This window comes from Terrapene carolina, unplaced genomic scaffold, assembly GCF_002925995.2.
Source record: "Terrapene carolina triunguis isolate 2854851 unplaced genomic scaffold, T_m_triunguis-2.0 Scaffold96, whole genome shotgun sequence".
Lineage (NCBI taxonomy): Eukaryota > Metazoa > Chordata > Testudines > Emydidae > Terrapene > Terrapene triunguis.
In genome coordinates, this window is record NW_020664447.1 from 70,811,425 (window position 1) to 70,826,049 (window position 14,625).

The 14,625-nt window shown below is 44.0% G+C and overlaps 1 protein-coding gene across 1 annotated transcript in view; it reads left to right on the forward strand.

Moving 5' to 3' along the window:
* Nucleotides 1–12,976, forward strand: part of KCNK13 (potassium two pore domain channel subfamily K member 13) — a 136,768-nt gene extending 123,792 nt beyond the window's left edge. The window contains exon 2 of the mRNA XM_026651504.1: nt 12,084–12,976. Within this exon, the coding sequence (XP_026507289.1) occupies nt 12,084–12,976 (893 nt within the window). The remainder of the gene's footprint in view (nt 1–12,083) is intronic.
* Nucleotides 12,977–14,625: the final 1,649 nt, after the last annotated feature.

Sequence of the window (14,625 nt, forward strand, 5' to 3'; positions counted from 1 at the left end):
TCCCGGTATCCCACTTCCCCACTTACCTCTGGGCTTAGGTCACCATCCCCTGGTGAACCTAGTTTAAAGCCCTCCTCACTAGGTTAGCAAGCCTGCCTGCGAAGATGCTCTTCCCGCTCTTCGTTAGGTGGATCCCATCTCTTCCTAGCAATCCTTCTTCCTGAGACAACATCTCATGGTCAAAGAATCCAAAGCCCTCTCTCCAATACCACCTGCGTAACCATGCATTCACCTCCACAATTCAACAGTCCCTACCTGGGCCTTTTCCTTCAACAGGGAGGATGCACGAGAACACGACTTGCACCTCAGACTCCTTTAGCCTTCTTCCCAGAGCCACGTAGTCTGCAGTGATCCGCTCAAGGTCATTCTTGGCAGTATCATTGGTGCCCATGTGGAGAAGTAGGAAAGGGTAGCGGTCCGAGATCTTGATCAGTCTCGGCAAACACTCCGTCACATCCTGGATTCTAGCTCTAGGCAAGCAGTACACTTCTCAAGTCTCCTGGTCTGGTCGGCAGATGGATGACTCCGTCCCCCTTAGGAGGGAGTTCCCGACCACCACCACCCATCTCCTCCTCTTAGGAGTGGTGGTCATGGAACCCCCATCTCTAGGACAATGAATCTCATGCCTCTCGGCTGATGGGGTCTCGTTCCCTCAGAGGGCTCTTCCAAATCCTTCTCCGCAGTAGTACCTGTGCAGAGAGCCTGAAAATCTCTATTTGCATTGGGGGTATATAGGTTCTCCTCTTTCTTCTGGAGGTCACATGCTGCCAATATTCTTCCCTGTTCTGCATTGCACTCTCTGATTCTTCAGCATGTTGTGCTTCCAGAACCAAACACTGACTTCTGTCCAGAAAATCTTCATTTTCTCTGATGCAACGCAGGGTTAATACTTGGTCCTCTAGTTCTTTAACCTTCTCTTCCAATATGCAGACCAGCTTGCACTTCGTACAGACGAAGTCACTTCTGTCCTCTGGGAGAAAGACAAACATGGCACAGTCTGAGCAGGTCACAACAGCTGATTGCTTACTATCCATGTGTTCCTTCTAAGAGGCTCCTCAGTTGTTGTATGTACTGCTCACAGGAGCCTGAAAGGCACAAACACTCTGTGCAAACTCGTCCCAAGCGAACTCCCAGGCAAACTCCCTCTGTTTGCCTGTTCTCTGTTTGCTGCTCACTCGGTTCGCAACTGGTTGCCTTTTTATAAGGCTGCTGGCTCCAAGCCTTCCCTCCAGTCAACCACTCGAGGCCCACCTGGAACAAAGCACTCCCAATTCACACTTTTCGATCAAACACCCACACCGTCAAACAGTCACACTATTCAAACAAACAAGCACACGGTCAAACAAATGGTCACAGCAGACAGACACTTGAATATTTAACCCAGCAGCTCACAACATAGCCCCCCCAATGCAGCACTCACCTTAGCTCTTCTCGGAGGGTTCCCAGGCAAACTTAGCTCCAGGAGGGAGCCCTTTGAGTGTGATTGTGAGATGTGCCTTTATTTATAAGGCCTATTCAGTCTAAGGGTTTTATTGTTTTCGTTATCCACTCTCACTGGCTTCAACAGGGCTATTCATGTGAGTAAGGATTACAGGATGAGTCCACCACTGCTTTATACGACACAAACATTGTGACTGGTGTGCTGATTTCTAATGCAGGCCCAGATTGTGGCTCCCCCTGGGCAGGGAATGAGAGAGGGTGTAAACATCAAATCTGTCTCCTTTCCTCCTCTGAACAGGGGCCAGGCACAATCCCACTTCTTGGGGGAGCCAGCCTCCCCAAAGGGGGCCTGGAACAATGATGGAGCAAGTTAGATGACACTCCCTATCCCCAACACTGTTAATTGCTCTTAGGGGTGTAATAGCAGTGTGTTCCCCTGCATGCTGGGTACCTCCAGGTGCCACACGCCTCCAGGTGCCTGACTACAAAGCCACCATTGAACTCTAAAGAATTGGGTACAACAGGCAATGCATCCTGGGATAGTAATAGGATCCCATAGATGGCCAAATAAGGCTGCCGGGCCAAGGGATTTTTAATCACTTCAGAAATACAATAAGAAATTGAACTGATACATAAAACTAAGGAAAACAATTAAACTCATTGGCTGAAAAGGCATTATAAGTATAAGCACAACATCACAGACAATCAAAGAGCTCTGATTGTAGGTTAAATTGCAAAGCCATTTCAATATTAGCAGCATCATAGTGACTCATTACCGTTGCTATAGTGTTAGCCCCTCTTTCTATCCACTTCCTTTTTCTGGGAAAGGACTGGAGTATCTAATTATAACACTGATAGCAAACACACACATATTCAAAAAGGAAATGAAGCCTGCTGGAGCAGTAACAAGAAAGAAACTTTGCACCATTATGAAAAAAACACTGCATTCAAGATCTAAGATGGATTGAAAAATGTATCGTAATCTCTCCTCTGCCCCTCCACACACATAAATTCACTGCCCCAAAAGTCACTAATGCAGAGTTGAAGTTGACCAGCCGTGCCTTGTACCCTTCCAGGATATTGAGTGGCTTATACTTTATCTTCTGAAATCCAGGAAATAAAGAGTTAAGGAATAACAAAGTGGAAATCAGGAAATACAAAGTTAAAATGCATACCAGCCCTGCCCTACAGCCTAACACTACCCCTGGAGCTGCCAAGAGCCACTGGGGATGTAGAATGTACATTACAGCCAGGACTGTATATAATATCCAGACATGAGGGATGACCAAGGGCTAGTCTACACTAGAAGCACTACAGTGGCACAGCTGTAGCATGTCTGCTGATGACACTGTATGCCAACGGCAGAGAGCACTTCCGTCAGCATAATAAAGCCACCTCCGCAAGAGGCAGTAGCTTCTCCCGCCAACATAGCACAGTCCACACCAACGCTTAGGTCGGTGTAATTTACGTCATTCGGGGTGGTGGCTTAGTCATATCACTGAGCGACATAAGTTATACTGACATAACCTGTAGAGTAGATAAGCCCTAAGTAACTGTATCCATTTTATGTGTTGTGTTGTGTCCCACACAACTGTATTGTTTCATTCATCTGCAAGCACTCCCACAGCCCTGCTCCCAATTTTATTGACTGGCACAGGGATTACTTGCAGCAGGTTGCCCCAACTCACACTGAAACAGGAGTAGAGGTTCATTTGCATCCAAAGGGACTGTGGACGTCCCATTTCTATGCAGAATTATGTCAGTTGTGCACGCAGAGGCGCATGATAGTCTATTCTTGCTCTGGGGATTTGTAGCAGTCTGGTGCCATACATGACAATACAGTACAGCGCAGAAGTAAGTGCAGGCAATGCTTCAGAGGGAATCTTTAGGACAAGGATCAAGGAATGGTAACATTTGGCAACTCTGGAGCAGTCTGTGCAGAGCAGATGAAATGCTCGAGTATAAGCCAGGCGTAGCCAGCTGGTTTTCACTAAGCCTACCCTAAATGCAGTGTGGACACAGTCTGACATTTTCTCCTGGTGTCCCCATGTGCAATACCTCCATAGTGTTCTGTATCAACTGGAAGGATAATGTGCTGTGATATCTATCGGGGGCGGGATAGCTGAGAAAGGCACAAGGAGTCCTCCAGGAGGGCTGGAGGGGCATGGAGAGGAAGAAAGGTGGTAACTGATGGCACATCAACCATGTAGAGGCAGCAAGGGGGAATGGAGGAGAGTCTTTTCTGGGGAATAATTTCATTATGCACATGGATTTTGGAGCATTTTGAAAATTAAAGAAAGCTCATAACCGGAGGGAGGGGAGGGGTGTAATATGGGAACCCCTTGTTCAGACAACCCCAAATTTACATAATAAATTCTACTCTAGGCCCTGTTATGATTGTTCAAGACAGTCTCCCTAGGCATGTGGATTTCAGAGCACTTTGAATATTAAAATCAGCTCCTTATGGGGGGACTATAAGAGGATACCTCTGACCAAATGACCACAATTTGCATCACTTACTATTCCCCTGGCCTTATGGTGGCACAGTAACAGTATGTTGGGATGGATGCATTAGAATTTCCATTTTCAGAAAGGTGAAAATGCCTATAAACATTCTGGGTTTTGTGTTACTTTATCATTTTAAATATTTATTGAAATGTATGCACTGCTTGATTTTTCTATAGCAGTTTGTAGAAAGGGGGACATCATCTGATGTTTGCTCTGACTGTTTTTAAAAGGGCCATTTGACTAAAATTTGTATAGTGTCTGACTTTTTCTTTGGATCCCTTTTTCACAGAAACTACAACATGTTGAGGGGTGAAATTGATGGGTCTGTTTCCTTTGTGTAGATTGGATGAATTGTTATAGAAAATTGAAATTTGTTGTCTCTCTTTATTTTTCATGATAAACATAACTTACTGTTTTGACTAAGAAGAATATCTTGATACCACATTAGTCAATGTCAACCTTATGCCAGTCCATAAAATAGGGTTTTCTATTAGGGAAGCATTTCCTGATGCTCATCAAACCTTGTGATCATGCTAACATTGAGAGTCACAAGCTACTTGCATTTCTTTGGTCACATTCAGTCCCATTGTTCAGGAAATGGGTGAGGCGCATGTGACATGATGACATTATCCTAATACTGTGGTTTACTAGAATCTTTCATCATTCCGCTCTTTAATTAATGCTGTTTTCCTTGACAATACTTCTAAAGTAAAATCTGAAATATCGGCTCTTAAACCAGAAGCTTAGCTCTCAGGCAAAACTTCCTGAAGGAGCCCCTGCAGAATGGACTTTTGTAAGAGTTGTGTGGTGCTCTAGTAAAACTCTCATTGACTTTAATAAGAGGTAAAACTCATTGCAGCTCCCTGAAAAATTAGCCCTAGTAGAGTGAAATCATAAATCAGGATGAATATTCAGCAAACCATATTCAATGTTTAACATTAGAGTGCAAAAAGAAAAACATCTGTAACGCTCTCTCACTCTCCCGGTCGGAGGGAGGCCACTCAGGCTAGTCCTGTGGGGTCAGGATCAGAGTCTGTGAGACAGGCAAAAGCCCCCAATAGGGCTTTTGCGATAAATAGTCAATACCAGGCTTTAGCCTGGACTGGGGTAGCTCAGGTAGTCAGCCCTTAACTACAGTCTATCAGGGCTGGCTGGGGCCTGGGCAGAGCTCAGGCAGCCAGCAAACACACAGTCTCTCAAGGCTGGCTTTGGCCTGGGCGGAGCTCAGGCAGCCAGTAAACAAAACAGTCTCCAGGTGAGCTGGGCCTGGGCTTGTGTAGGCTCAGGGTGCCAGCAAGCAAATAGTCTTTCAGGGCTGGCTTTGGCCTGGGCAGAGCTCAGGCAGCCAGCAAACACACAGTCTCTGAGGGGTTGGGTTTAGCCTGAGTGGAGCTCAGGCAGCCAGCAAACAAACAGTCTCCAAAGGTGAGTGGTAAGGGAGCTCCTGTCCTGGGCTAGACCCTCCTTGCACCGTGTAGGGGGTCAGCCACCCGGGGTGGGGTGGCAGGGGGACGCGGGCCCACCCTACTCCACTGCGTCCCAGCCCAGGGCCCTGACAGGGGCAGGATTGGCTGCCCCTTTGTCGGCGGGGATCCAGCCGCAACACGACGACTGAGGCATGCTGGGCTCTGCAGTCGGCTGCTCCGTGGCTGCCCCTGGGCTACTTCCTGCCTCCCCGGGGTTTGGTACCTGCGGTCTCCAGGCCTCTTCTGGCTCTTCGGGGTAAACTGCAGCGGGTACTCCAGGCCAGCTATTAAGGAGCATGTCTACTTAGTCCACCTGGATAAAGTGAAGTGTAATAACACCCCGCTGGCCGAGACCCTGAGAGCCCCGGGCTACGAGGTCCAGATACACACCCTGATCGTGGGAGCCCTGGGCTCCTGGGACCCCCACAACGAGCCGGTTCTGAGAGCGTGTGGAGTTGGTCAACGCTACGCCCGGCTCATGAGACAGCTCATGGTGTCCGACACCATCAGGTGGTCCAGAGACATTTATACGGAACACATCACAGGACACCGTCAATACCACACTGAGTAACCGAGACCGCCGACCAGGGAAATAACCCACTTCCTTCCCTGACAGACCAAGGGTACCCCACCCATGTACTTATCCGCTACACCGATACTGACTTGGACTCCTTATTCATTCCATGGGTGGCGTACCCGAGCCCACTTATCCACTGACACTTTAAAAACTCTTGCACCCCAATCTGGGTCTATGCAGGTTGTGCGATATGTATGTATCTTTACATCCTTGCAAACGATACCTGTAACCCCCCATAACCCAAGCCTGACCCCAGATGTACAATACCTTGCCTCTTAACTCGTGTATATTTCATTTTAAACATTCACTTTAATAAAATTTTTACATCTGTTCAGATACATGTTCTGTCAATGGACTGTGGTTCTGATCCAGAGCTCATTGAAGTAAAGAGGAGTCTTTCCACTGACTTTGGATTAGACCCTATGTCACACTGGCAAGGAAATGGACTTGATGACATACAAGGTATTTTCAACCGCTACCTTTCACAGCAATCTACTATTTCACAACAGAATGATGAGCTGAAGAGAGAAATCAAATCTGGATATCAACAGTGTTTGGAGGCTGAGCAGTTTTATTACAAGACCATTCCTTTTCTAAGTAAAAAAGGTTCTAAAACCTACCCAGGACATCTAAACCAGAAACATGAGCACTTGCCACAAAAACATCTGAAAACATCTAAAAAGCTAGATAGCAATCCTTAGAAGCAAAATATAGAGCAGAGTGACATGCAGAATTCCCACCCCACTGGAAATTCCTACATTTCAGCATTTGTTTTATCTCAAATCAGGATGAAAAGTTGACATTTTTTGAATTTTTTCATGGAACAGAAATTACAAAAAATTCAGTTTGGAAATGTTGAAATGTTTCATATTGACATTTTTGATTGAGCTAAACAATTCAAGATTCCAGAAATCAAAATGTTTCATTTAGTTTCTTGAATGTACCTGGAAAGCTTCATTTTGAGTCAGTTCAATATAAACTACATTTTCCAAAAATGGTATATTTGCCTCGTAGGAGTTGTAGAAGTATGGGCTGGATGCATGAACTATAAGGTGGATAGAAAGCTGGCTAGATCGTCGGGCTCAATAGGTAGTGATCAATGGCTCCATGTCTAGTTGTCATCCAATACCAAGCGGAGTGCCCCAAGGGTCGGTCCTGGGGCTGGTTTTGTTCAATATCTTCATTAATGATCTGGAGGATGACGTGGACTGTACCCTCTGCAAGTTTGCAGATGACGCTAAACTGGGAGGAGTGGTAGATACGCTGGAGGGTAGGGATAGGATACAGAGGGACCTAGACAAATTAGAGGATTGGGCCAAAAGAAATCTGATGAGGTTCAACAAGGACAAGTGCAGAGTCCTGCACTTAGGACGGAAGAATCCCATGCACTGCTACAGAGTAGGGACCGAATGGCTTGGCAGCAGTTCTGCAGAAAAGGACCTAGGGGTTACAGTGGATGAGAAGCTGGATATGAGTCGACAGTGTGCCCTTGTTGCCAAGAAGGCTAATGGCATTCATAAGGAGGAGGGAGAAAACTTGTTCACCTTAGCCTCTAAGGATAGAACAAGAAGCAATGGGCTTAAACTGCAGCAAGGGAGGTCTAGGTTGGACATTAGGAAAAAGTTCCTAACTGTCAGGGTGGTTAAACACTGGAATAAATTGCCTAGGGAGGTTGTGGAATCTCCATCTCTGGAGATATTTAAGAGTAGGTTAGATAAATGTCTATCAGGGATGGTCTAGACAGTATTTGGTCCTGCCATGCGGGCAGGGGACTGGACTCGATGACCTCTCGAGGTCCCTTCCAGTCCTAGAATCTATGAATCTATTAATCTATTTTCGGCTTTATACATAGGGGCATTGCCAGCAGAACGAGGGACGTGATCATTCACCTCTATTTGACATTGATGAGGCCTCATCTGGAGTACTGTGTCCAGTTTTGGGCCTCACACTACAAGAAGGATGTGGAAAAATTGGAAAGAGTCCAGCGGAGGGCAACAAAAATGATTAGGGGGCTGGAGCACATGACTTATGAGGAGAGGCAGAGGGAACTGGGATTGTTTAGTCTGCAGAAGAGAAGAATGAGGAGGGATTTGATAGCTGCTTTCAACTACCTGAAAGGGGATTCCAAAGAGGATGGATCTAGACTGTTCTCAGTGGTACCAGATGACAGAACAAGGAGCAATGGTCTCATGTTGCAGTGGGGGAGGTTTAGGTTGGATATTAGGGAAAACTTTTTCATTAGGAGGGTGGTGAAGCACTGGAATGGGTTACCTAGGGAGGTTGTGGAATCTCCTTCCTTAGAGGTTTTTAAGGTCAGGCTTGACAAAGCCTTGGCTGGGATGATTTAGTTGGGGACTGGTCCTGCTTTGAGCAGGGGGTTGGACTAGATGACCTCCTGAGGTCCCTTCCAACCCCGATGTTCTATGATTCTATGTCCCTATTAGCCAGGCTCCCTGGTCAAACTACATCACCCATAATGCAGCCAGAGTCATGTGACTCCGATGATACATTATGCAGCTCAGTCAGAGGGAAATTCACTTTGTAGTATTGGAGATGTAATCTCTAGGGAGCCTGGCCCATATGAGAGAATGGGGGCCCAAACTACAACTCCCATAAGAAAATGTGCTGGGATACGTATTTTAAGTTTTTGTTGACTAATTTGAAATTAAATTTTTTGGTCAGTTCAAAATGACTTTCTTCTCTAGTTCTAAAAAGTATGTTTTCTTGGTACAAATATAAAGGGCCAGATTGTGTCTGAGAGGAGGAGAAAATGCAAAGAGTCTTTCTGAAGTGGGACTGCTCCAGTATTGCCAGAGCTGGTCCCAAGCTTGAAGCATCCACGCTGTATGAGGATGATCTATGATATCTAATGCCACAGAGAGGTCCAGAAGGATGAATATGGATCCCTTCACTGGTCTATGGAGAGAAGGAAGTTAACCACGAGAGCAACAAGTGTTTCTATATCATGGCATGGCCTGAAGCCTGGCTGGGAGGGATCCAGTGTTAGGGCTGGTCAAAAAAATTCCATCAAAACTGTTTTTCAGTAGAAAATTAGGTTTTTGAAGAAACAACTTTTTTTCACAAAAAGTGTGTGCTTTCCACACAATTTTCATTTTTTATAAAAAAAAACGGCCCCAAAACTGTAAAGTTTAATCTGAAAATCAACATATTTTTGCCACAAACTGAAATATTTTGATTCAGAAATGCTGCCATAGTGCATCATGGGAGTTGTAGTTCGGGTGCCTCATGCTCCCATTCTGCTCTGTGCGCCAGGCTTCCTGGTAGGACTCCATCTCCTAAGATGTACTACCATCCCTCGCCAAAAAGGGAGCCTGAGGTGCATCGTGGGAGATGTAGTCCAACCAGGGAGCCCAGCCCATAGAGGAAACTTGGGAGCATGTTTAGGAACTGCAGCAGTATTTCAGTTGGCAGCTGAAAATATATATATATATATTTTTGCCTAAAAGTAGAAATTTTCTGCTGCAGGAGGAAAAAAACATTTTCCAATCAGTTCTATCCAGGATACCTGAAGCTGACAGATGGTGACAGAGGTTGCTGTTGCTAGGTTCTCAGTTAGCTTGCTTAGCAAAGGGAGGTTAGACACTAGATGGTCTTTTTGATTTCGTTCACAGGTACAATAAGTTCCCCACCTAGATCCTTTGAAGTTTTAGGGAGAATGTATATGAAAGCAGACGACAGGCAGCAATGCTGTTTTGTTGCTGTTTGAGTGGAAGAGGGAGTTTCGGTTTTAGAGCTTTTTCTGGTCTAGCAAAGAGATTGATTTTTGGCAAAGAGCTGCTGTGTTTGCAGAGTATACAAGCATGGGTACTTTTACCTAGACATAAGTTCTATTGATTTGCTCTTTAGTCACTGAATGATCTACACTGCCCCTGACATCACACTAGAGAAAAAATAAGAGAGAAAAGGGAAGCAATTTCCCATCATAGAGTATTTGCAGTGACCAGGTAGGCTGTTTGCATGACAGTATCTTTAAATAGAATCATGCACTGAAGTCCATAGAGTGACACCAGGGATCAGTTTGGCCCAAAATATTTCTTCATGAATGGATCTGCAAGCCATTTTGTATACTGATTTAGCAGTGCAGCTAGAAGCCTACAGTTTATTTTTTCCACAACCCCAAAAGACAATATTGTTAGGTTTAGATTAATATCTGTACTGTACAGTGCTTTTAGGTTTTCCAATCTAGCACTACATGAAATTATCATTAGTTTCGATTAACACATTTTGAGATTTATAAGTCGAAAGAAAAAAAAAGCATTTTATTTCTCCAAAAGGTCAAAATTGAGGCCCCAGTGGGAAAGAAAAAAGGACAAGGAACAGAGGCTGGGCTCACTGGCTTTCTGATTTCATGTCCTGTGTTTTCCATTATTTACAATTCATAATGGATTTCCTGTCTTGACTGTTTAGGTGTCTTTGTAGAACCTTTACTGCTAGGCTTCCACCTATGGAAATGTGGACTCAGATAGGAATTTTAAATGACAAGGGATATGAATTTTATGGGCTTGGGCTCAGGCTCTAGCCACTAAGTCAATGGCAAAATTCACATTGTTTTCAATGTTTTCAAGCCTCTAGCAGATGTTACGCCGGATCACTAAAGTTGACACAGTTTAGAATAATCTGCCTTAACCACCTAGGGCCAGCCACAGGTTTTGCTGTGCCCTATCGGAATTATCCTGTGCACCCTAACCCTAATCCTCTTCCTCTCCACTTGCAGTTTGGTCTGCTGTATATCTACAGATGACCCCCATCCCTTCCAGCCAGGGCCGCTGAGAGCGGGTTTGGGCCCCGGTGAAAAAAAAATTTCGGGTCCCCCAGCAAGGGCGGACCTGCTAAACAGGGCCGACGAGAAGGGGGGAAAGCTGGGCCCCGGGCCCCCTTCCGGACCGCCGGGCCCCGGTAATTTGTACCGGCTTCCTCCCCCTCTCGTCGGCCCTGCTTCCAGCCTGCTGTAGATGTAAAAACAGGGATGTTCCCAGCTCCCCATCCTGTATTTGTCTTTCCCGGCACAAGAGCAATGCACTTCGAAATACTGAATACATTTCCCTTATATTCAGTTCTCTGGTTCCTTTATTTCATGCAGTTAATATCCTGCATTTACAGACAGAGGAGAACAAATGCCGATGTGTGTCTTATTCAATGTGCTATTTTTTTGTTCTCTCAGCAAGACTGCTTTAACTTAATTGGACAGTTATTTAATCAGTTGTTCAGCTTCTCTAGACCCTGTTCAAACTACAGCAAACATATTCAACATGTATATTACCTCTAATATGCCCATCATATTTAAGACAAATTTATTCATTTTGATTCTTTATAAACATCCCATTTACAGCAATTTTGTCTTTTCAATAAATATTAACCCCAAGCAAAAATGGTATTTTCAGACTGGAAAGAAAAAAAATCCATGTGGGAATATTTGCAAAGTTGCAAAACATATCTGAGTTGGAAGCAACACAGCAGAGGACAGGAAAGCAGGGCCGCTCCTGTAATGCTCCAGCACAGATTTGAACTGTGGAGCAGAGCCTGGGCAAGTGGGAAAGAAGGGAAAATCTGGTAATGCATCAACATAGGTCTGACTGTGAGGATTAATCCATTCATTGACTGTTGAAGTAAATGGGAATTTTTTTATAGACTTCACTGGACTTTTTATAGACTTCAGGCCAATGAAGCAGAACAGAGTGGGAGAAGAGGTCAGTGTAGTAATTCAGAAGATTAGCTCTGAAACAGGGAGCCGAGCACAGGGTTGTGGTAAAGTGAGCTCTGCAGCAGACAGCAGCTCAGATCCTCAGTTAAACAGCTCTTTCTTCAAATTTATTTGCTTTCATTTATTTCATTTCATTTCTAATTAGGGGGAAGTGTGCCCACTCTGCTTTTGTGATCTTTGCTTACTTTTTAGCACTGGAATAATGTGGGTCATAAGCATGTAGAACTTGGAGAGAATTCCCAGCTACTCTTTCAAAGCTAATAGACACCATAGTGATTTCCTGCCGGTTGTTTTGGCTTGCATGTGGCAAAACCCTTGATGCTGTAACTAAGGGGTTATTTTTACTCAACTCTTCTGTTTTGTCTTCCAGGGTTCGGCATGACCACCCCAGCCACCGTTGGAGGAAAAATTTTTCTGATATTTTATGGCCTTATAGGATGTGCAGGGACCATTTTATTCTTTAACCTGTTCCTGGAGCGCTTGATCACGGTCATAGCCTACATCATGAAATCCTGCCATGAGAGACAGCTGAGGAGAAAAGGGGTCCTCCCTCATGACAGCCGGCGAGGCTCAGGGAACTCTGAGGTGGACAGCTTGGCAGGGTGGAAGCCATCTGTGTACTATGTCATGCTCATTTTATGTGTAGCATCACTCATCATTTCCTGTTGTGCCTCTGCAATGTACACACCGATTGAAGGGTGGAGTTACTTTGACTCACTTTACTTTTGCTTCGTGGCCTTCAGCACTATTGGTTTTGGTGACCTGGTCAGTAGCCAAAATGCCCAGTATGAAAGCCAAGGCCTTTACCGATTTGGCAACTTTGTCTTCATACTCATGGGGGTTTGCTGTATCTATTCCTTATTTAATGTGATCTCGATTGTTATCAAACAGTCCATAAACTGGATATTAAAGAAGCTGGATTGCAGGTGCTGCCCCAGATGCCAAAGAAAATTCTTTAGGTCACGGAGGAATGTTGTGATGCCAGGGAATGTGCGGAGCCGGCGGAACATCTCCATTGAGACTGATGGCGTCAATGAGAGCGACACAGATGGACGCCGGCTGTCTGGCGAGATGATCTCCATGAAAGATTTCTTAGCCTCCAACAAAGTGTCACTGGCCATCATGCAGAAACAGCTGTCAGAAACTGCCAATGGCTACCCAAGGCAGTTGAACTCTAGTTCTAAACATAATGGATTCTCTGGCGGGGTAGGAGCCCTAGCGATTATGAATAATAGGCTGGCAGAGACAAGCGTGGATAGGTAAAAAAAAATCAGAACAATGGGAAATGCATCAACAAGTATAGAAGTAACTAGGGAATGAATGTCATCAGAGAAGCAGAGCTAAATGAGCAGAACCCCTTTGGTTAGAAGGTCTCTCACTTTTTGGGGAGGGGCTGTCAGTTAATATCTGTTGTTCTTTGCACTACTCAGATCTCTATCTTCCTTTCTTCCCTTCCATTTGCTCCCTAAACAGGTCACTGAAGGATAAATTTCAAACTAAATATAATGTAGCCCCAACACCAATTTTTTATGGCCTGTTGTTCCTGTATTTATGTTAAGTTCAGTTTCAGGAATAAGGAATTGATGGCCTTGGGAAAAATCACCTTCCACAACACTGGACTGAAATTCTGTATTGAACTGATATTTAGTTAAAAGTTGGTATTGGGGTTTTTGTTTGTTTGTTTTTTGTCCCATTCTTTTTAGACCTGGTTTCTGAATGTAGCCTATCTGAAACCAAAAGAGGAACCATTATAAGCCTTTCTCTGCACCATCTATTCTCTTGCACTCCTGATTTAAGTGAGTGAAAATCAAATAATTTCTCTCTAAATCTAACTTCTCAAAACAAATTCCAGATTCTCAAAACAGCTATTTCGGTAAAGCCAAATTCTGCTGTCAGATAAGGTGGTATAAATCTGGAGTAATTTCATCAGAGTCAGTAGAATTACTCTGCTGTTACACTGGTGTAACTGAGAGCAGAAGTTGACCCTGAGAGTGTAATTTAGTCTTCCCCTTAGAAGGACATTGTCAAAAATGGTAGAGTCAAAATTAGACCTACTTTTGCTTTCTTATGTGCGTTTGCAAAGTACAGTTAATACTTGCTAAGTTAACTTTTCCTCTAAAAATTGAATCAATGAAATTTTCTTTAGAAAAATAATTAAATATGGATAGACAGATCTCATGAGCAACCCTACAGTAACAAACAGGGACTGTTTCTAATACTGTGTGTACAGTGCCCCATCCTGATTGCAGTCAATGAGCACTGACATAACATGAACATTTAATAAGAATGTTTACACAATGAACAGGTTTCATTGCAGAAACAGATTGCAACTTCAACATTCCAAGGCATTATTACAAGTAACCATTAGCACAAGAAATGTAAGAAATGATGAAAAACACTTTTGACAGTGTCCTTTTTTAACATTTGTGTAAGTATCATACTCTTCCTGTTTTCTGGCCTTTGGTGATGATAATGATAGGGTTTTGATTAAGAAAATGGAAAAGTTATAACTCACCATTTTGTTAAATGAAAGGATCTGAGTGCTCATTATGAACTGGCTGAAGACCTAAATGAGAACTGTATTAATGGTCAGAAAAACATGGAAACAGGAAATTAGATAAGTTAATGGATATAGGGTGGCATTTTGCATTAGGTAACAGTAGAAATAAGGGATTAAATTAAAAGGATATTGCTAAGTAAAAATTCTAAGCCAAATTCTGCTTCCTTTACATCCATGCTATTAAAGTCAGTGAGGGTATGTGGAAGTAAATGAGCGGAATTTGGTGACATAGGGCCTGTTCTAGTGTTTATTGAAATAATTGGAATTGGATATAGGCTCATAGAGTTAAACAAAGTCTTACTTGCGGTACCCATAATACCATTTAGATTATTACAATTTAAAGACATTTTAA